Source organism: Nicotiana attenuata, unplaced genomic scaffold, assembly GCF_001879085.1.
Source record: "Nicotiana attenuata strain UT unplaced genomic scaffold, NIATTr2, whole genome shotgun sequence".
Taxonomy (NCBI): Eukaryota; Viridiplantae; Streptophyta; class Magnoliopsida; order Solanales; family Solanaceae; genus Nicotiana; species Nicotiana attenuata.
The window spans coordinates 121,413-145,120 of record NW_017670416.1 but is presented as its reverse complement, the minus strand read 5'-3'; the positions used below and the strand labels follow the sequence as shown (position 1 = coordinate 145,120).

Sequence of the window (23,708 nt, the reverse complement as noted above, 5' to 3'; positions counted from 1 at the left end):
TTTAATTTTTATACTTCATCCAAGTGACCAATTTGCTTTTTTATTTTGGTCCAAAATAAGTGTTCATTTATATAATCAAGAAAAAATTCAATTTTTTTTTTTTCAAAATTATCCTTATGTACGTCTCCCTAAAAAGTCATTTACTCTTCACATTTGAGAAAGAAGTAAGTGCTACTATAACTATGCTGCAATATTTAATGGAGGGTAATTTAGTCACACTAACTATTTTCGTCTAGAATTTAGTATTTCCTTAATGAATGTGCTCAAACCAAATTGGTCACTTATTGTGGATTGGAGAGTGTATTTTGTAAAGGCTTAAATTGGGAGTTCCTCAAGTTTGGGAGACTAGGAATTCTAATGTGATCATATTCAAGAAGTCATAGATAATATGGATATCCATATTACCTGTCGGATAACCCATTTTTTATCCGTCTTAAATACGGGTCGATCGGATTATTTATCCGTTTTTTAAATTACCCATTCACGACCCGCTCATCGGACCCGACCCGACCTGCCCGTTTGACACCCCTACTCGTCATGTTAGTTTGTTCATCACAAAGGATACATGTTTAAAACAGTGTTTAGAGTAGAAATACTCAAGACCAACCCTCCGTGCATGGCAGCTCGATCGGAGACGTAAAATCTCAGCAAACAGTCACTATATATCACTTTACCAAACGTGCCATTATCCCATACTTGTCCACAAAACCAAATTCTAAGAATATCTCTTTCTTCTCCCCATCTTTTCACTCCTGCTATACTAACATCACCTTGATCTTCATGCTATAAATTGTATTCTGCTATCCAAACGGATTAGCAAATTCTATATTGCACATATAGTATAATGTCCGAACCTAAAAAGCTCATATTACATGGAGATTTGGAACTCCACATTATCCAAGCCCGTCATTTACCCAACATGGACATTACTTCTGCCCGTCTTCGCCGCTGCTTCACTCTCGGTGGCATCTGCCGTAAACCACCTGATTCCACTGTCGACGGTGGAGACGACGGCGACCGTACGTCACCACCGGATAAGAAAAATCAGCACCGGAAAATCATCACGAGTGACCCATACGTCACCGTTTCAGCTCCACAAACCGCTCTAGCCCGTACTCGGGTCATACCCAACTCTCAGTACCCGGTTTGGGACGAGCATTTTCGGATCCCATTGGCCCATCCTATGGCCTACTTGGAGTTTCGGGTCAAAGATGATGACTTCTTCGGGGCCGAAATTATGGGTAAAGTTAAAATTCCGGCGGAGAGTATCGCCGCTGGTGACGTCATCTCCGGCTGGTTTCCCATTATTGGGCCTTCCGGCAAACCTCCAAAGCCCAATTCAGCCCTTAAGGTCCAAATGAAATTTTTCCCTTATGATACAAATTCATTATACACACGCGGCATTGCTTCTGATCCTCAGCATTTAGGTGTGAGAAATACTTATTTTCCACTAAGAAAAGGAAGTTCAGTAAAACTATATCAAGATGCACACGTAAGCAATAATGTGAAGTTCCCAGATATTAAATTGGAAAAAGGAACAAATTTTGAGCACAACAAATGTTGGGAAGATATATGCTATGCAATTTCTGAGGCTCATCACTTGATTTACATTGTTGGTTGGTCTGTTTATCATAAGATTAAGTTAATTAGAGAACCTACAAGGCCATTGCCACGTGGCGGTGATCTGACACTTGGTGAATTGCTTAAATACAAGTCTCAAGAAGGTGTAAGAGTTCTGCTGTTAGTTTGGGATGATAAAACTTCGCATGATAAGTTCTTTATTAACACGGTATGTACTGTTGAATACTATTCTGATTCCTTCGTTGAATTATAATGTGGTTTCTTTTGATAAAGTATATTCTAATGTGGCATTAATGCATACTTTATTATTAAAGAAGGTGTTAAGATAGTGGTTGCACGTGACTATCTTCTCTTTTCATGTCTTTCTTGGCAATTATAATCTAGCTTGACTTTTGCTAGTTGCTGTTATTTTATTTGCTACTAATATTCTTCATTTCTTGCTTAAACTCCACTGAGTCACTGACCATGCTAGTCTTATTTATGTTTTGCTAGTTGCTGTTATTGTATTTCGAAATCTTCGTATATCTTTGCTTAAAAACTTTAATTTGACTATGTTTTTTGCATACCGCTCATAAGCATTTTGAATGCAACTTAGCCTTGTCTAGCCTCAAGTCATGCATGGTCAGTTTTTGGAAAATGTTTCAGCTAATATAAGGACATAGTTATTCCCAATTTGTGAATAGAAATCTTTCTAGGCAATTTTAGATATGAACTGAACTACATCTGTTATTTGTCCAACCTGAGCTCAAATCTCTTTCGTCGTTTAACCAATTGTTTTTGTCTTTACTTTCTAAGATGGTGCATGCTGACCCCTTGGGACTGAGGCGCAGTTGTTTTTTTTCCTAAAATGGTGCATGCCATCAGTTGTAGTTTTTGTTTTAAACCACCCCTTACAATAATTTGAGATGGCATTGGTTGCAGGCAGGAGTAATGGGAACTCACGATGAGGAGACCAAGAAGTTCTTTAAGCATTCCTCTGTGATTTGTGTTCTGTCACCCCGTTATGCTAGTAGTAAGCTCAGCATTATGAAGCAACAGGTAACTCTCTTATAACTGTTCTCATCAGTTTGCTGGAGAAATGAAAGAAGAGGTCAAAAGGTTTAGCAGGAAAAGATTATCTTAGTTGCTGTGCATATCAAATGTAGTTGATAGCATGAATATTCCCTATTAGAAATCTGTTTTTGCTTTGATTTAAAACCACTTCCTCACTTTTTGGCCTTTATCTCCCCTTTGTTGATGGTTTGCACATTTAATTGTTGCTTCCAGGTTGTTGGAACCATGTTCACGCATCACCAGAAGTGCATTCTTGTAGATACACAGGCTCCTGGAAATAATAGAAAAATTACAGCCTTCTTAGGAGGTCTTGATCTCTGTGATGGTCGCTATGATACACCTGAACATCGCTTATTCCGTGATCTTGATACTGTTTTCAAAGATGATTTTCATCAGCCTCAATTTCCTGTGAGTAGTTTGTTGCTCCAAATATTTTCTTGATAATTTTAATACCTGTAAACAATCATTTGGTGTGTTTCTTACATATATAATTGATATTGGTTAGTTGGGGAAATGTCTAGTATACTTTATGCTAGTTGGACTACAGGGGTTATTGCAGCAGATTGAGTATAATAACTAATAGAGACCATATCATGTGAAAAGAATGATTTTGATGGTTGTGTTAGTTTATATACCTTATAAAACTGTGAGAATGTACGGGAGAAAATATTATTGATTAATTAAGACAATGATACACTGAGCCCTATATATACACAATACATGTCCTACTCCTAATACATATGGGATTAGGGTTATCTACTCCTATTTACACAATGAAACTAACACTCCCCCTCAAGCTGGTGCATATAAATCATATGTACCGAGCTTGTTACATATATAACTAATACGAGGACCAGTGAGGGACTTGGTGAAAATATCAGCAAGCTGATCATTTGACTTTACAAATTTTGTAGCAATATCTCCTGAGAGTATCTTTTCTCTAACAAAGTGACAGTCAATCTCGATGTGTTTTGTTCTCTCATGGAACACTGGATTTGACGCAATATGAAGAGCAACTTGATTATCACACACAAGTCCCATCTGACTAATCTCACCAAATTTTAGCTCCTTGAGCAACTGTTTGATCCAAATTAGCTCACACGTGGCCATAGCCATTGCTTGATATTCTGCTTCTGCACTAGACCGAGCAACCACATTCTGTTTCTTGCTCTTCCAAGACACCAAATTTCCTCCTACTAAGACACAATATCCAGACGTAGAACGTCTATCAGAAGGTGATCCTGCCCAATCAGCATCTGAGTATCCAACGATCTGCTCATGGCCTCGATCTTCAAACAATAAGCCTTTGCCTGGAGCTGATTTTATATACCGAAGAATGCGAACAACAGCATCCCAATGACTATCACATGGAGAATCCATAAACTGACTCACAACACTCACAGGAAAGGAAATGTCAAGTCTAGTCACTGTGAGATAATTTAATTTACCAACCAACCGCTTATATCTTGCAGGATCGCTAAGAGGCTCCCCCTGTCCTGGCAGAAGTTTAGAATTCGGATCCATCGGAGTGTCAACAGGTCTACAACCTGTCATTCCTGTTTCCTCAAGAATATCTAAGGCATACTTCCGTTGTGAGATCACAATACCCGAGCTAGACTGAGCGACCTCAATACCCAGAAAATACTTTAATCTGCCCAGATCCTTAGTCTGAAAGTGCTGAAAGAGATGTTGCTTCAACTTACTAATACCATCCTGATCATTGCCGGTAATAACAATATCGTCAACATAAACGACCAGATAAATACAAAGATTTGAAGCAGAATGTCGATAAAATACAGAGTGATCAGCTTCACTACGAGTCATGCCAAACTCCTGAATAACTGTGCTGAACTTACCAAACCAAGCTCGAGGAGACTGCTTTAGACCATAGAGGGATCGGCGCAACCGACATACAAGGCCACTAGACTCCCCCTGAGCAACAAAACCAGGTGGTTGCTCCATATAAACCTCATCCTCAAGGTCACCGTGAAGAAAAGCATTCTTAATGTCCAACTGATAGAGAGGCCAATGGCGAACAGCAGCCATGGATAGAAAAAGGCGGACTGATGCAATTTTAGCCACGGGAGAGAAAGTATCACTGTAATCAAGTCCAAATATCTGAGTATATCCTTTGGCAACAAGACGAGCCTTAAGTCGATCAACCTGGCCATCTGGACCAACTTTGACTGCATACACCCAACGGCAACCAACAGTCGATTTACCTGAAGGAAGAGGAACAAGCTCCCAAGTACCACTCGTATGTAAAGCAGACATCTCGTCAATCATAGCCTGTCGCCATCAGGGATGAGACAGTGCTTCACCTGTAGACTTAGGAATGGAAACAGAGGACAAAGATGACACAAATGCACAATGGGATGATGAGAGACGATGGTAACTTAAACCGATATAATGAGGATTAGGATTAACTGTGGACCGTATACCTTTTCGTAGTGCAATCGGTTGATTAAGAGGAGACAAGTACGCAGTATTAGCAGGGTCAGGTGCAGGACGTGAATCAGCTGGGCCTGATGCTGGGGGCGGACGACGATGATAGGTCAGGAGTGGTGGAGCTGTAGAAGGTTGAACTCGACTAGGTGGTGGCACTGGAGCTAGAGTTGGTGGAACTGGACTAGGTGGTGGCACTAGAGCTAGAGTTGGTGGAACTAGACTAGGTGGTGGCACTGGACTCGGTGGTGATACTGGAGCTATAGGTGGTGGCACTGGAACTGTAGGCGGTGGAGCTATGGAGGAAGATGAATGGGAGATAGGGACTGGATCCCCAAAAGAAGGAACAGGTAGCACCTCAGAAATATCTAAGTGATTAACTGGACCTGTGAAGTATGATTGGGTTTCAAAGAAGGTAACATCAGCAGACATAAGAAATCGATGAAGGTCAGGAGAATAACATCGATATCCCTTTTGCGTTCTCGAGTAACCCAGAAATATGCACTTAAGAGTACGGGGAGCTAACTTATCTTTTCCTGGAGTAAGGTCATGAACAAAACACGTACTCCCAAAGACACGGGGTGGAAGAGAGAACAAAGGTAAGTGGGGAAACAGGACAGAGAATGGAACTTGATTTTGGATAGCTGTAGATGGCATACGATTAATAAGATAACAAGATGTAAGAACTGCATCCCCCCAAAAACGCAGCGGAACATGAGATTGTATGAGTAGGGTACGAGCAGTTTCAATAAGATGTCTATTTTTTCTTTCAGCTACCCCATTTTGTTGGGATGTGTACGGACAAGATGTTTGATGAATAATCCCATGGGAGTTCATAAATTGCTGAAACGGGGAAGACAAATACTCTAGGGCATTATCACTACGAAATGTACGGATAGAAACCCCAAATTGATTTTGAATTTCAGCATGGAAGGTCTGGAAAATAGAAAACAACTCAGATCGGTTTTTCATCAAAAATATCCAAGTGCACCTGGAATAATCATCAATGAAACTGACAAAGTAGCGGAATCCTAAGGTAGAGCTAACCCGACTAGGACCCCAAACATCTGAATGGACTAAAGTAAAAGGTGACTCTGCTCGAATGTCAAGACGACGGGGGAAATGGGAGCGGGTATGCTTACCGAGCTGACACGACTCACACTCTAGAGTGGACAAGTGAGATAAGCCAGGTACCATTTTCTGAAGTTTTGACAAACTGGGATGTCCTAACCGTTTATGTAATAAATCTGGTGAATCAGTAACGAGAGAAGTTATTAGAGGAAGACAAGATGCGAGTCCATGTGATTTTGCAAGGATAAGGTAATAAAGTCCATCTGATTCACGTCCGGTACCAATGATCCGCCTTGTACTGCGTTCCTGTATAAAAACAAGGTCATCAAGAAATAGAACAACAGATTTAAGTGATTTGGCTAAGCGACTAACGGCTATGAGATTAAAAGGACTACCAGGAACATAAAGAACTGAGTCTAAAGGTAAGGAAGGAAGTGGACTTGCTTGACCTATTGCAGTTGCCATGACTTGAGACTCATTGGCCATTGTGACTGTTGGAAGAGATTCAGAATATGAGATACTAGTGAAAAGAGATTTGTTACCAGAAATATGATCAGATGCACCTGAATCAATAACCCAAGACTCAGAAGGTGAAGATTGAGAGACACCAATCATGCTACTATTTGTTGGAACGACGGAGGTTAATCCTGAAGATGTCTATTTACGTGCTTTGTATTGAAGGAACTCAATATAATCTAGTAAAGAAATCATCTGGATTGGATTTATTGCATTTAATCCAACAGATTGTGAGGTAAAGGCTTCAGGTAATGATTCCATTATAATATTGTGCCGGAAAAAAAAGCAGAAAATTGCTGGATCACTGTTCACGCCGGAAAAATCACTGTAGCTCGCCAGAAAATTCCAAAGTTGTCAGAATCTGATGTAAACTTGATGGGTAGGCTCGGAAAAACACGAAGAACACACTGTCCAAAAGAAACTTTTTGAAATTCTGGCCGGAACAGCCCTCACGCGCCGCAGACGCGCCGCCGGCGGCAGAGCTCCGGCAAGCGCGTGGGCGCGTGGATTAGTGTTTTCAGGTGAACTTTTCTGGGGTTTGGTCGGATCTCTCTTGGGGACCTTTTAGTGGTGTTGGATTTTGCACAACACTGATAATTAGTGACTTTGACGCAATTAGTCACTTAGGTCACCGGAAAATTGCACGGTGACTGAGTTATTTCTTCCCGGATATCGCTGGGATGACGCACAACGATTAATTTCTCACGGTAGCTCTGATACCATGTGAGAATGCACGGGAGAAAAATATTATTGATTAATTAAGACAATGATACACTGAGCCCTATATATACACAATACATGTCCTACTCCTAATACATATGGGATTAGGGTTATCTACTCCTATTTACACAATGAAACTAACAACAACAACAACTACTACTACGCCTCAATACCAAGCAAGTTGGGGAAGCTATATACCTTATAAATATCGAAAAGTCTGTTTCCAGCATATGAAGTTTAACCCATCTGTTAATGCTTTTAGTAAATCTGCTTGTGGATATTTGAGCAGTTGTTATTGCCACATGACTAAAAATGTCAACAAGCAAAGGGCAACCAGTAGTTCAAAGTATTCAAGTTCTGAAGCCTGTTTGATTAGTTTGGGCTTAAAAGTATGTGCTCAACTTAGTAACTGCTGTAAAAGTTTTGGTCAAGAGTTTTCTAAGCTCGCCATGTTGCTTAAATTAAATTTGCTTCTGTTCCCAAAGTTTAGAGTCTGTTTCCTTGCTGGAGTTGACGCATGAAGAGGTTCCTGCCTTGTGAATTTCACTAGCCTTAACTCTGTTTCACAACAGGATTAGCAATCTAAAAGTGTTTGTTTATTTCAGATGCCAAGTGGGGAAATGTAGTTGGAAAAATTAAGTTCTAGTAAAGCATTAGGAGCTATTTTTTATGCCTGAAACAATTATCCCTTTGGGCATCCTTTTAGTTACTTATCATTCTTTTGGGTGAAGATTTCAGATATAATTTCTATATATGTATGTAGATACAAGCATTCTGGTTTGATCATGGTTCTCTATGTAGGAAACACAGTCAGTTTGAAAATAAATCTCTAATTTAATTTTATTCTGAAATACCACAAGAATAATGTCTCTCTCTGCTTATTATTTGAAGTGTCGAACTATTTTGAGAACTTAAACTTTTTCTGCAAAATGAAGATTTTACCTACAAGGTACTGCTCTCCCAACCTTTTTAGCTGTCAGTCTCTTGCATTTGTTTTGCTTATCTATTATGAAAGTGGTCACACTTTGATGAAGGGAAAGAAAAAAGATGCTGATGTTAATAGAGACTAGGTGGCTTGCCAACAAAAAGGATAAAAACTTAAATCTGAACTGACACTTATATACCTAGAATTTAAATATTCCGGTAAAAGCTTGTACTCTCCTATCTTGTTATTTTTATATCGTTATGATTCATTCGCTTCAATGTTGATGCATATTAATTTGGAACTTGTACATTATAGACTGTTTGTTGTATAGTATTTGTCATCTGCCTTAATTTAAACAGAAATACCTAATATAAAACATGCAATTATTACTATGTCAAATTTGTTAATTTCAGTTGATACTTATACTGAAAATAAATCTTAGTCCTAAAATATAAAATAGGTTTGAAAATATAATAAACAAGAATTATAAGCAAAATAAATTCATTTAATGCATAAATGGTGAGATAAATACTTTTCCTAGTGTATTAGACTTAAATCTCTCAAGTACTTTTATGGAAGTTTAATGTTTGAGTAATATTCATTTACAATCCAAGGACTATGATTTAGTACATTGAACATTCAATTGTCAGTCGTGAATAAGGTTATCTAAAAGTCCCCAAGTTACTTCGAATAAGGGTTGTTATATTTGATTTAAACCAAAGATGGTGAAACCCTGCAGTGTATCATATGATTATTTCCAGCCACATGTTTACGTGATTTTATGTTTTTTCTACAGTGAAATTTTCCTTCTATTTCTTTATTTCTTTTGATCATGGCTTTCTAGTTGATTATGTTTTTATAATTTTCATTTATTTGTACCACATTTACTAGCCAGGGACCAAGGCCCCGAGGGAACCATGGCATGATTTGCACTGCAGAATTGATGGACCTGCTGCATATGACGTGCTTATAAACTTTGCTCAGCGATGGAGGAGAGCAACAAAGTGGAGGGAATTCGCTTTTTTTAAGAAAACGATGTCCCGTTGGAATGATGATGCAATGTTAAAAATTGAGCGTATCTCATGGATACTCAGCCCCGCTTTTGCTGTTTTCAAAGTAGGGACTGAGATTCCAGCAGATGATCCAAAACTATATGTATCTGGGGAAGATCACCCCGAAAATTGGCACGTGCAGGTAGATTTTTCTTGTCATGCAGAGATATTCAACAGAATTTGTTGAATCCCTTTTAACGCTCTTCCTCATATCTTATACTGCAGATCTTTCGTTCCATTGATTCAGGCTCAGTGCAAGGTTTTCCCAAGAGTATTGATGTTGCTAAGGCACAGGTACAGAAACCATAGTTTTTTTGTCATAATCCTTTCAAAGTTCCGCGAAAGTAGCTGTTCTGTATATGGAACACTTATCAGTATTCACAATTTCTGTTCATTATGTCTTTGGCAGAACCTAGTCAGCTCAAAAGATCTGGTAGTAGACAAAAGCATTGAATCAGCATACATCCAGGCGATAAGATCTGCTCAACATTTCATATATATTGAAAATCAGTATTTTCTTGGGTCATCATATGCTTGGCCGTCGTACAAAGATGCAGGTATTATATTTTCTTGCTATATTATCGAATAGAAATATACAAGACATGACACTATGTTATCACCAAAGAATAAAAAGGTTATGATTCCCAACATAGAAATGTGCTTTTATATTCACAACTTCCTCATGAAATAGTTGATCCAAATTTACATCTCCATTTTTAATGCATTTGACTAATAGGTAAACTCTACCAGGTTCAATATTTTACCACATCCAAATCCTAGAAAAAGTATGCAAAAAGGTTTTAAGATGGGTAAAGTAAAAAACTGTAAATTCCAATTGTTCTCTAATTATTGTCTTCATGTGTTTCCTTTAAACAAATTCTTGAAAGTGTTACATTTCTTCCTGAAAGCAATATCTTATCGAACTTACTCACCAGTTTTCTAGGATAATCCAGTTATAATTTGAGCTCAGACAAATTCTTGCTTTTTTTCTACTTAAATAAACCACCTGGAAGCATTCGTCTTCTTCCTTACCCATTTCCAATTCATGTTCATTTATCGATTTTGTTCAGGAGCTGATCATCTGGTACCCATGGAGTTGGCACTGAAAATTGCAAGTAAAATTAGAGCCAGAGAACGGTTTTGTGTATACGTTGTTTTGCCCATGTGGCCAGAGGGAGATCCCAAGTCAGTTACTGTGCAAGAAATTCTATACTGGCAGGTAATCTGTTTCCTGAATCATCATGATCTGTATTTTGGATTTCATAAACGTAGTTTCATATAACACTAATAATGTGACACTGGGCACCTTCAGCAGCAAACATCAAGGGCAGTTCTATAATAATAGAGATGCCAGCTCTTACGATACTTTTATCTGAATATCATAATTGCATTAGTTACTCTGTAGATTAACATAAATGGGAACGGAAGTAGCTTCCTATTATAAAATTCTCATTCCTCATAACTTGGTATTTTATTTCTTTAATATGTAGGGACACAAAACACAACGAAATAAGATTTTTAGAAAGGATGTTGGTGGGAAAATAGTTTGTGTCTTTGAGGAACCTGGCAGAATGAACGAGAGGAGAACTTTGATTATGAACGCTATCTTATCCCTGAAATATTTTCATGGTGTCTCAAGCTTGTGCTTATCTCTCTATGTTAGATTTGATTAATTAGTATTTTATGCTATAAAAATGTGATCTGATGCAAGAATCTAAGAATAATAATTAGATGCGCTTTACTGAAATTTGTGTATGCTTTCAACAGAGCCAAACAATGCAGATGATGTATCAAGTTATTGCAAGGGAGCTCAAGTCAATGCAGCTTGTAGACTCACATCCATTAGATTATTTAAATTTTTACTGCCTTGGAAATCGTGAAGCAAATGGTCAATTTGCTAATGATGCTGATAAGGTAATGTCCAAGTGTGCACATAAACACTACATGCACTAACAGTTAAGTGAAAGGTCATCGTGAGATTAACAAGTTTGTGATCTCCACTCATAAATATACCTTGTCTGCTAGCTGGTGTCTGTCTGAATCTTATCACTTCTAATCTGAGCTATATTGTACTTTTAGCCCTTAGTATGCCCAAATAAGGGAATATATAGAGAATGGATAAATGTCTTCTTCATACATGGCGTCACATTTCTTAATCTACCTTCCTTTCATGTCACTTCGTTTAGTATCTATCCACTTGCTCTCTCTATTTCCCCCAAATGCATGCACTTAAATCAGAATACATCATCTACACTATCGTCACTGCTACTGTACGTAGTATGCTTTACTTGTTTCAATCTCTTCAAGGTTGTTCAATAGAGTTGTCACATAATTGTTAAAATGAATAAAGAATTTCCTACTCTTTGAACAATTGGAAAAAGTGCTGTACCTTGTACATACTCCCACGCTTTGCTTCTCCTTCTAAGTCTTCCCGCTATCCTCCGGTAGAGTTACCCTTGCCATACCCTTGGGTGTATTGTTTTTTCTGTCCCTTTTTGTTAATGGTATGTTTCAACATTTTGCACTTAGATATTTCCCGTACATGCATTGATATTAGTCTTTTTGTTATGGGCAGTGAATATTAGGCCCAAACGGTGTTCTCTGACCTATTTCTTGAGATAAGTTCACTATTATGGGACTTCTAGAGGAATTTTATCTCCTAAAATTAAGTAAATAAATGCTAAAATGGAGCTGAGAGCTGTACAAAACATGACGTGCAAAACCTCAATTTCCTTGCTATTCATGTAAGGAACTGAACTTCATGAATCGTTGCACAATACTAAACCAAGAAGCTAACAGAAAGATACATTTGAATTTGACACTTAGTACAGTTATAATTTTACCTTGAAATTTTGGTTCTTTTCGCTCTACATAGCCCACAGATTCCGTGAAGGACTTATTTTATAAGTTAGAGAATTCGTTCCTCTTCTGTTCAAGTGTTGAAGTAGTTCCCTAGTTGTCCTTCACACAGTCCACTTCAGCTCAAAGATGGTCAAAATCCAGTGTCATAATTGCCTAGTAATTTTACAATTTCAAATCTTCAGCCTCCATTTCACATAATAAGCATCTGGGAAATGTAACATCTAATTGGCTATCGTGTTTCATGAAATTATTTTGATGCATCTCGATTCGATGAAGCTGGCAAAATTTTGTTAAGGCGCGTTTTTCAAACTTTGCCATGCAACCAGGTCTCGGATTCATATAAGTTTCAACGTTTCATGATATACGTGCATGCCAAAGGAATGATAGTGGATGATGAATATGTTATACTGGGTTCTGCCAACATAAATCAACGATCTTTAGCCGGATCGAAAGACACCGAGATAGCTATGGGTGCCTATCAACCACATCACTCTTGGGCAAAGAAACAACAGCATCCACGAGGACATGTATGAATGTTTGATTATTTTCCCTTTGCCAAGATCTTTATTTTAAATATTTATTATTTGAAGTTACAGATTTAGAAAAGTTGTCTTTGGATGAGATATTACTGACATGGGAAGGGACCCAAAGAGTTTAGGTTTAATTATCTTAATATGTTATCTGAAATTAGTGTCTTTGTCTGTGTTCACAAAGCTAAATCTACCTCCTCTATCAATGCATATTTAATAACTACTCTGTTTTTTTAAGAGAAGGAAGAAGATTAGAAGAAGAAAAAAAGATCTTTATTGACATGGTTGCTACGTAAAAATTCCATTTCAGTTGCTTTATCTCTATTAACAGGGTTGAATTATAACGATTTCTCTTGGCTCTCAGCTGTAACTTTTATTTTGTTGCTTAACTCAACAATTATCCTACAGTCTTCCACAAAAAGCCTTTTATCGAACTTTATCATGCCTTTTGTATTATACATTATGAGACTTATGATTTAATCTAAATATCAACACCGTTTATAAAGTTGCTTAAGTGGATATATAATAGTTGGAAAATCAGGTGCAAATTCAAAAGAAGATACTATGTCTTCAGTAGTAAAACCAGGGTAATGAATTTTTCAGTTATCCTAAAGTCGCTATGGTGAATTTCTATCTTTCATCCTTCTGTTTTTGTGTTCATTTTTTCCCCAAATGACTATTAGTTCAAATATCCCAAGTTGTATTGACCTGTCAATTTATTGAAAAAGGAAAGAAAGCAATACTACACTAATGTGAAAACTCAAAGTTCATTTACTAAATCCACAGCTATGAGAAGATGTTGAGAAATTTTTTGATGTTCAAGTGAATCATTTTTCATTTATAAATCCAGTTTTGGGAAGAGGTTGAGCAAAACTGTGATTTAAAAGTGAATCATTTCTTTTTCATCTTGTCTCAATCTCCAGGTCTATGGATATAGAATGTCTCTGTGGGCAGAGCACCTTGGAATGATAGAAGATAGTTTCCAAGAACCAGAAGCATTAGAATGTGTAAAAAGGGTGAATGAGGTTGCTGAAGATAACTGGAAGAGATATACAGCTGAAAATTTTACTGAATTGCAAGGACATATTCTGAAGTATCCCATACAAGTGGATGCTGATGGCAAAGTTGGTCCATTACCTGAATATGAATGTTTCCCAGATGTTGGGGGTAAAATATTAGGAAATCCTTCCCCTACTATCCCAGATGTGTTGACCACCTGATTCTTTAGGTAAGTTCATAGTCTCTTTGAGAAAGTACGATTAAATTGGAATGATACAAAGAAGATTAGCATACGCCCAACGAGCATAAATTCAAGAATTGTCATGCTTCTGGGTCTATGGCAACGTAAACATGGTGCATGTATAGCTGTGATATATTGTATTCTCATTCATATCAGTTTATGTTGTACATCAGCAGGTAGATGTAGGAGTAGTTGATGCATGTAAACTGTTCCGGGATATTACTTATTAAAAAGAATGGTTATCTGATTGGTACTGGGTTTTTTTAACCTACAAGAGGGTATTGTTTTGAATAAAAGAGTATTCCTATGGTCTTATGTAAAATAACCATGTGATCCATATCTAATAGTAGTAGTCAGGAAGAAATATGTCCGTCCTCCCGCTTTCTCTTCTTGTATTCACATACATTTGTCTGCACTATATGCAAAAGCAACTTTTTCAAAAGATGCTCACACGCTTTTACTATCTAAATGCAACAACATATTTCTCAAGAAATTTTAGGGGTCACATGAATTCTGCGATTTGATTCTTTCTGAGATGCATTTCAACATTGGGGGAACTACCTTTCAAGTATTTAGGATCACCATTATCATCTAAGAAGCTGACAATACAGCAACATATGCCAGTGATAGAGAATGATTGCAAGGATTAGATATTGGACTACTAAATTCCTCTGATATAGTGGTAGGCTACAGTTGATAGAAAGTGTTAAAATCTTTGAAATACAGACCTATTGGGGACAAGTGTTATTGCTGCCAAAAAAGAAAACCTTTTTGTGGATATTGCTTGCATAGATGATTTAAGCCATGCATGCCAAGATCAGCTAGAAGCCTGAATATGATTGACTTTCACTATTGGGATAAAGCAGCACTATGTAAACTACTATGTGCAATACACACAAAGAAAGATACTTATAGATACAATGGATATATAGCTTCTACATAAAGGGGAAAGATTTTACTACAGTGCACACACCGAGGCAAGCATGTTGGCTTATAAGGAAGGTTTTTGACACTAGAAAATGATTTCTACACATGAATTATTTTGCAAATATTTAAAAAATACTGTACGAGGAGGAAGTTTGATATCCAGAAAACATACATCTCAGCACTTCCATAATATCAAAAGATGCCATGGAAGATGTTAGTAATGGAAGCAAGATTACCGACTTTTAACTTTCTCTCTCTAGGCTCTCGGCGCACGTTATGCTAACGTACGCCGTCTGAGAATTAGCCATGGCGAGAAAGCGAGGCTGGCCAAAACGAGATCCACTCGTGACGGTCGGAGAAGCAGTAAGCGCAACAGTAATAGCAGATACACTAGATAAAGGTAATACACAACAACTAACTACTCCGATTGGTAGTCAATTTCAACCTAGCTTGCAGAAATTGGGGTCTTCAAGCACAACAACAGGACTGGCAAAATGGCTAAACCTAAGTGCAATCCTGATGAATGTGGCATCGTCATGCTGTGAAGGCACACCAGTGAACAACATAGTGGAAAATACAGAGGCCAATGGGAAAATTACAGAGATAGAGCCAAAAACCAATGGAACAGTGCAAGTGGAGGAGGCTACCAGATCACAACCGGTGCATGCAGAGCCACCACCATCGGAAAAACCATGGGTCAATATGTTCGCAGGTAATAGATCTTCAGAAAATAGTATGGCACTCTCTTATATCCCGCCAGAGATTATTGATGGTAATATTATGGTGAAACTGGATAAGAATGAAATAACAATCAAACTAATAAGTGGCAGTGTCCCCCAACTGTCTATGTAATTGGGGATGCACCTGGTTATAAATTCATGCAGAGATACATAGCTCAAAATTGGAGTTGAGTAACTGCTCCAGATCTGTTTCTTCACGAGGAAGGGTATTACATTGATAAATTTCATACACTTGATGATTTGAAGGATATTCTATATGGAGGTCCATACATGATCATTGATAGACCAATGGTCTTAAAACAATGGTTCTTTGAATTTGACCTTACGGCTGAATTCTTGACTGAAATTCCACTGTAGATCACACTACCAAAGCTGCCAATGAGTTGATGGGGAAATAAGGCTCCAGTAAAATGGCAAGTACCATAGGAAAGTCACTCTTTGCGGATGAATGCACAACAAAGCAGATGCGTATATCCTATGCAAGAATTCTGGTGGAGGCAAATGCCACAAAAAACATATAAAACTAGCTGGTCAGGTAGAAACAAAAGTGAAAGAAGCTAAAGTAGAAAGGGTGATGAGTAGAATTACCCTTGGATGGAACAGAATTACTTATTATGAGCATGCAGTGAAAGGTAGGGTGTGGATTATATGGGATGACCAAATATATGAAGTGTTTTCAATTGATAAACAAGATCAATTTATCCATTGTCAAGTTACAGGAAAATATAATGGAATGCAATGCTATCTCACAGTAGTATATGGGCAAAATCTAGTTGAACAGAGTAAGAACCTATGGCAACATCTTCAAAGGATGGCACAAACAACTAAAGGACCATGGATAATTGGGGGAGATTTCAATGCACTACTTACTTCTCAAGACCAATTGTCTAAGGTGCCTGTGACCAATGCTGACATTAGAGATTTCTTAGAACTATGCCACAACATCTGTCTTACAGAGCTTCCTTGGAGAGGAGACTATTTCACATGGACCAATAAACAATAAGGAGATGCTAGAGTGTGGAGTCGCATAGATAGATTATTGGGAAATGATGTCTCGATGATAAATTATGGCCATATAGTCACAGAGTATGGAGAGCCCTATATTTTAGACCATAACCTTATGATTATTACTATAAGGCAGCCTAAGACTCAAACCAAATGTCCATTCAGGTTCTTCAATGTTTGGGCAAATCATACATCTTTTCAGTCGATGGTAGCTGAAGGGTGGAGAAAGAACAAAGCATCAGGGAAAATGAAGAACATCTGGTTCAAACTTAAAGAGCTGAAAAGTTAGTTTAGGCACCTAAATGCAATAGAATTTAAAGGAGTAACAAAAAAGATAGAACAAGCTCGGATAGCACTCTCTCAAGTCCAAAGTCAAATGCAAACACACTACTCTGATACATTATTTGACCAGGAAAGAGAATGGCTACACAAACTGGAGACATGGTCACTTGTGGAAGAAGGCATTCTACAACAGAAGGCTCAAGCAACTTGGATCTAATTGGGAGATTCCAATAATAAATTCTTTTCAACTGTCATAAAAGAGAGACAACAAAAGAAATAGATCAATGAAATACAAGCTCTATCAGGTTTTACTATTACAGACCCAACAGTTATTAGGGAGGAGATAGTACAATTCTATAAAAGTCTGATGGGGTCTAGGGCCAATAAGCTACTTGCTGTCAATATGATGGTTATGAAGAATGGGCCAATTCTAAAACATCAACAACAAATAGACTTAAGTATAGAAGTGACTGATCAGGAGATATATGATGGGCTGAAAGATATTGGAAGTGACAAAGCACCTGGAATAGATGGCTATAACACAGAATTTTTCAAGAAAGCTTGGCTTGTGATCACAGAGGAAGTGTATGTAGCAGTGAAAGACTTCTTTCACACAGGTGTAATGTATCCGGCCATCAACTGCACCACTATAACCTTACTGTCTAAGATTCCAATCCTGTGACAATCAAGGATTTCAGGCCCATTGCTTGTTGCACTATTTTATACAAGCTGATATCTAAGGTCATTACTGGAAGATTACAAAAGATAATGCCACACATCATCTTTGAAGCTCAAGCAGGATTTATCCCAAGGAGGAAAATAGTAGATAACATCATACTAGCCCATAAACTTGTCAAAGCATACAACAGCCCAGATGCATGTTGAAGGTAGACATGATGAAAGCTTATGACTCAGTGGAATGGGTGTACTTGGAGCATCTTATGAAATACTTAGGCTTTCCTACAAAATTCCTCCAATGGGTGAAAACATGTATGTCAACAGTGAGCCACTCTATCATAATCAATGGAGAATTGACAAAGCCTTTTAATGCAGCCAAAGGGCTTCGACAAGGCGATCCCATGTCACCATTCTTGTTTGCAATTGCCATGGAGTATCCGAGCAGGCTACTTAGAGGATTGAAGCAAATAAAGGAGTACAAATACCATCCAAGATGTAGCAAGCTACACATAACTCATCTCAGTTTTACAAATGATCTACTCATGTTTTCCAGGGGTGACTCTGGTTCTGTGCAAGCTCTGCACCACTGTTTCAGGCAATTCTCTACTGTTTTTGGTTTACAAGCTAATCTAACAAAGAGTGCTATCTACTTTGGAGGAGTGGCAAAGCCAGAACAAATGAGAATACTACAGAGTGCAAGCTATTCACTAGGGAAGCTGCCTTTCAAATACTTGGGGATTCCATTAGACATAAAAAAATTTACTATACTTCAATGGCAACCGTTGGTAGAGAAAATTATAGCAAGAGTATCTTCATGGACTGCTGGGAAACTATCTTATGCATACTGCATTTCTTGTTGCAATAGTAGTTTATTACACTTGGATGGAACTCCCATTACATGTCAGAGGGCAACAAAACATCAAATGAAACAATTTTTCTAGAGAAGTTAGATAGCACTTTTTTTATTTTAATTTTCTATTTAATTTTCTCGATACATGAAATCATATATTATTTGGTTTAAGAAAATTGAGCATGGACGAATCATCAAGTGAGTTACAAGTGATGCAAGCAAAAATAAAAAGTGAGAGTTGTGATTCTGATTTTCTTATTCTATTCGGAGTTTGATAGGGGTTTTATAATTATTTGTCTCAACTTTATTAAAGGCTATTCAATCAAGAACTCTCTTTTTTGAAAAAAATAAATATAGATAGAGCTCCTCTAATTGATCGATTAGGTTAAAAAAAGTTTGACAATTAGGATTTCTAAGATTGTGAAAAATAATGCATAGAAATTTGGATTTCTGTATCAACTTCAATATTGAGATTAATCACGAAAAATGAGTTGGAAGAAAATTATTTACAAAAATGTACCACGTCCAACCTTGAAATAAATAACAAAAAAAGAAAGAAAGAAACTTTCAAGAGAAAATTTTAGACTATAGATTTATAGTTGTGCTTTGAACGACTTTGCGAATTGAACTTCAAATCTTGCCGATTAGAAAAAAGAAAAATATCAGCTCTATCCATTTATAAGTAGTTTTTAAAAAAATTGGTCAATTCATAAAATATTATTAATATTAGTCAATTAGCTATTTGTAGCCAAAAAAGGTCAAATTTTTGCTTTCTTTTGTGTGGGTGTTATTAGAATAGATCGAGTACATCTTAAGGAACATGAAACTCAATTTTGGAATAATTTGGTGGAGTTTGAGGTGGTTTGAATTGAAAATTCGAAGTAAAAGATGAACATGAAAAAAATAATAGATGTATCACATTGTGTATCACTTTTGTATCACATATGTATTAGTATCAAATGTGTATCACATGTATATCCATGTATACACCAGCGTGTGAGATACATGTTTGATACATGTGTCGCAACATTTTTTTGAACTCGATTTTAACTACGAATTTTGATATCAAATCAGTCAAATCACCTCCAATCATCCTCAAATTTTGTATATTGACTCACGTATATGTTTTCGATGACTCTTAACTATACCCATTGAACAAAGTTCTTTTTTGCTTAGATTTTGAGATCTTGTATATATATTTCTTATTTTATCACTTTATTTTCTACCTCATTCATGAAATTTTCTTTCCGTCTTGTATCTAATGTTGCTAATCACATTTGAAAATATGAAAGGGATCTTTGTGTGTGATTTTTGGAGAGAAAGAACCTTATTTATGCGGATTTTCAAATTTTATATGTATTTAGCTAGTTTTGATAAATCTATAATTAATGACTAGAGATTGATAAGTTGAGGCTTTTTGAGACATTTCCGTAAGAATCCCTTAGAAAAAACCATGTATTTGTGGATGAAGTTTTTAGTTGTGCTCCTCTCAACAATGAGAAACATAAGGGGGTAGGCAAATACTTACCTAATATATGTAATATTTATAAAAGCCTTGGGGTATAAATGTAATTTAAGGTGTTCACCTAATTTTCTTGTACTTATTATGGCACGAGTCTGAAGTATAATTGCCACCTTACATCGCTTTCCCTTTCTCCCCCTTTTGGCGATTTAGGGTTTTCTCGTCTCCTGGGAAATGGTAAGAGCTCTCTCTCGTCCTACCTACGATTCATCTTCCTGCGTGTATCAGTATGTGTTTTTGTGTGTTTTAGGCAGAGATTACATTAATCCATTTTTCTCTGATTATTGTTGCCAATTCAACTAATTGAACATATGTTTGATTCTTTGCAGGCTGATTCTCCTCGCAAAAGGTTAGGCTTTGTTTCTGTTATCAATTCCCCATATGTCTTTTGATTTTTATGTTGAAGCATCTTGCTCTTAGAAATTGGTACTTGCATTTATTTGTTGTATGCTAGGGTTTCTGATATGATGTTTTATGTTTACTTGTCTATGACTCTAGTGCGAGGTAGATCTATTTGGTTATGTGATATATAGGAGGAATTTATGTAGTTGAGACCATTTGAATAAGCTTTTGGATGATTATGGTTTGAATTTTGACTGAGAAAATAGACATTCAGATTAGTGCCAATTGACATTATAGGATATCGTAGAAATGTGAATGTTAAGATGAACGTGCAGTCATACAAGATTAAACATAATCACGTATAGCAGAAGGTGCAAGTAGGACACATAGAGGTTAAACTGTGAGAATGGTTGACCTAAAGTTGCACCGGTTTGTAGGTGTGAAACCATATGAGTGAAGGTTTTAAAAGGGGACAAGATAGACCTAAAATCACACAAAGGAACTTGTGTCGGAAGACCTGCAATTTCTTGGAGTATAAAGCAAGCAATATTAATGTTTTAATACAAAAGATGACTCCATTGAAGGTTCCTTTATGATTTGTATGAAAGTCTTACATGCAAAAAAGGCAGTCCATTATTTGAAGTATCCTTTTAATATGTTGTTTTAACTTTTTTCCATTATCTGTTTATGGAATAGGTATTCGCGCTCTCCTTCTCCTTGGGAAGAAAAGTCAAGGTCTAGATCCCCACCTGGATCATATTCGAGGCCAAGGGGAAGATCCAGGTCCAGATCAAGGTCAAGAAGTCGTGGAAGGTCTGTTGGAACTTTAGCTCTAATCTGACTTAGTATTTCTTATTGTAGAGATACGTGCATATTACCTGGAACTTATGCCCTAGTGTGTGTGTTGATGGCTTGTTTTGAAGCTACTTATCTTATCCTCTATGACTTATTCAGGGAAGAAGTTTCTAATCCTGGAAACACACTTTATGTGACTGGTTTATCTACAAGGGTGACGGAAAGGGACCTGGAGGAACATTTCTCAAAGGAGGGAAAGGTTGGTTATTATTAGTATGCGTATTGCCAAGTTATTTTCTTATTCCTTATCCAGTTCCCTCTCCTCCAGCTCTTCCTGGCACACGGAAAGATTTTTTCCCTCCAAAACCAGGAGTATTGTGTTATCCGTGAGTAGGGTCTCGTCAATATGTACAACAACAGATTGATCTTCGGTGGCATTTTGATCAGAATAGCTTACCATTGTACCATTATCAATTTCTTCAATTGCTTTTACAATTTTTTTTTCTAGGTGAAATCAGTTTTTCTTGTCGTGGAACCACGTTCTCGGATTTCTCGTGGTTTTGCTTTTATAACGATGGATTCTCTTGAAGATGCTAATCGCTGCATTAAACACCTGAATCAGTCAGTTCTTGAAGGCCGTTACATAACAGTGGAAAAGGTTAGTTACTTGTACACTGAGTGGTGAACTATGTGCTTCCTATTTGATTGCATATCTGTTTTCTTAACTTGGAGGCTTTCTGGTTATATTCAGAAGACATTGCGTCAGTTTTGTTGGCAGCAATCAAAGATGAACAGTTCTTCCCTTGCAACATTATATTCACTCAGCTTGATCAATGGCCTGCTAAAACAGCTTTTCACATGCATCTGATCAACTAAACTTAGCAACTATATTGCCCAACAACTATACAACTTCAGCAAATACTTTCAACTCTCAACTAATCAACGGTCATTATCAACAATCTAAACAGGCTTTTATGCTATCGCATACTTGGCATTACCTCGGGAAATACTTTCAACTCTCAACTAATCAACGGTCATTATCAACAATCTAATCAAGCTTTTATGGTATCGCATACCTGACATTGGTTTCTATCTTCCATCTTTTCTTCCTGTGGTAAAACATGTTTAAATAACTAACCTGCTCTATTTCACAACTAAGATAGTATTGTCATGTGCTTGTGCCACCTCTTTACCAAGTATGGAAGGGAAAGTAAATGAATCTGATTTCGTTGCCCAGATGAGAGAATGTTGTGTTCATTCTTTATTACAACAAGGACTACATTGTTTGGTCTAGATATATCCTATTTCTTTTGGATGTAAATGTGCATTTTGTTCAGATTTCCCATATTGAAACATTATATATTTTTCAGTCTCGAAGGAAACGTGCAAGGACTCCTACACCTGGTCACTATCTCGGGCTTAAGAACGCAAGGGGTGAAGGTGAGTGTTCCTATTTTTGTACAAGTTTGTATTGCATATTTAGAGTAATTGCAAAAGTTCTTTAACTATTGGTTGCTTTGTTCAAAGGTCGTGGTGACCGTGGTAGATATAGAGACCGTGAGGACTATGGGTACCGAAGATCTCCAAGGCATTCACCATATAGAAGCAGACGAGATTATTCTCCTAGGCGCTCACCTTATGGGGGAAGGTCAAGAAGGGAGCGTTCTAGGTCGTATTCTCCTTATGAAAGGGGCTATGCTCGTGGTCCAAGATAGGAGTTTATCAAGTCCTATGAATTCCTAGATGCAAGGGAAAACTGCTACTGAGGATCTTTGTATTTTGGTGTGTAGAGTGGGAAGAAGTATTATGCTATTAATGAATGAATATTTGGTGTGTTTGTTCATTGTGCTGATGTAGAGCTAACTTTTAACTTTTACCTTTGTTTGCAAACTGAACAATATGAAATCACAAACCGTGGGAAATTTAGTTCTAGTGCTGATGCTGGAATTATGGTCTGATGAAGTTTTCGATTCTTGTCCTCTTATATCTTAGTTTGCCTTTTTCTTCAAGATGAAATTATCATTTTGCTTGAATAAATGATTTGTAGGCCGTGTTATGATGCTTGCAATGATCAAGAGGGAATTCTTGTAGTTTTGCACGAACGGAACGTAGTATGGTCCTGGAATAAGTATACCACAACTTTCTTATGGTCCTGTAACAAGTATACCACAATTTTCTTTTTGGACTCGGAGATGATTTTGGCTAGCTCTTTTGTAGTGTTTGCTTTGTTTCTCTTCTTCCTGATTCCTTGAGGATTTCTTCAAAGATTCGTGAACATCTTTTCCTGTTCTCAGGGGTATTTCTTGATCTCTAAAATGCTTGGTCTCTAAACGCTATGAAATGCCCATTATAGGGCAACGTTCTATAGGTCGATTTAGAATTTGTATTTATAGGTAGAAGATATATGACGCCCAATGGAAGTGAATTATGGAGGGGTTCAAATTCGGATACTATCGTTATCAAAGAAAATTGTAAGGAGATATGTGTGTCTCCAGTCTCGAAGTAAATCTTCTTCCATGTTGGGCACATCATTAAACAAGCAATGTCCGGGGCAAGTGCATAATAGTCAGTT

At 37.2% G+C, this 23,708-nt stretch overlaps 1 protein-coding gene and 1 pseudogene across 2 annotated transcripts; both read left to right on the top strand.

Moving 5' to 3' along the window:
• Positions 1 to 598: 598 nt before the first annotated feature.
• LOC109239126 (phospholipase D delta-like) lies at positions 599 to 14,293 on the top strand. The gene is made up of 10 exons (XM_019405646.1): positions 599 to 1,789; positions 2,503 to 2,619; positions 2,848 to 3,042; positions 9,203 to 9,505; positions 9,589 to 9,657; positions 9,773 to 9,920; positions 10,434 to 10,582; positions 11,131 to 11,277; positions 12,552 to 12,752; positions 13,679 to 14,293. Exons 1-10 carry the CDS (start codon positions 845 to 847, stop codon positions 13,973 to 13,975), a joined length of 2,571 nt encoding a protein of 856 aa, XP_019261191.1. The 5' UTR covers positions 599 to 844; the 3' UTR covers positions 13,976 to 14,293.
• A 5,785-nt stretch (positions 14,294 to 20,078) lies between these two features.
• On the top strand, positions 20,079 to 23,098 carry LOC109239125 (annotated as a pseudogene). Its single transcript, XR_002069854.1, has 7 exons — positions 20,079 to 20,176; positions 20,329 to 20,348; positions 21,038 to 21,154; positions 21,296 to 21,395; positions 21,645 to 21,794; positions 22,507 to 22,576; positions 22,664 to 23,098. The product of XR_002069854.1 is annotated as a serine/arginine-rich splicing factor SR45a-like (transcript).
• The last annotated feature ends 610 nt before the right edge of the window (positions 23,099 to 23,708 follow it).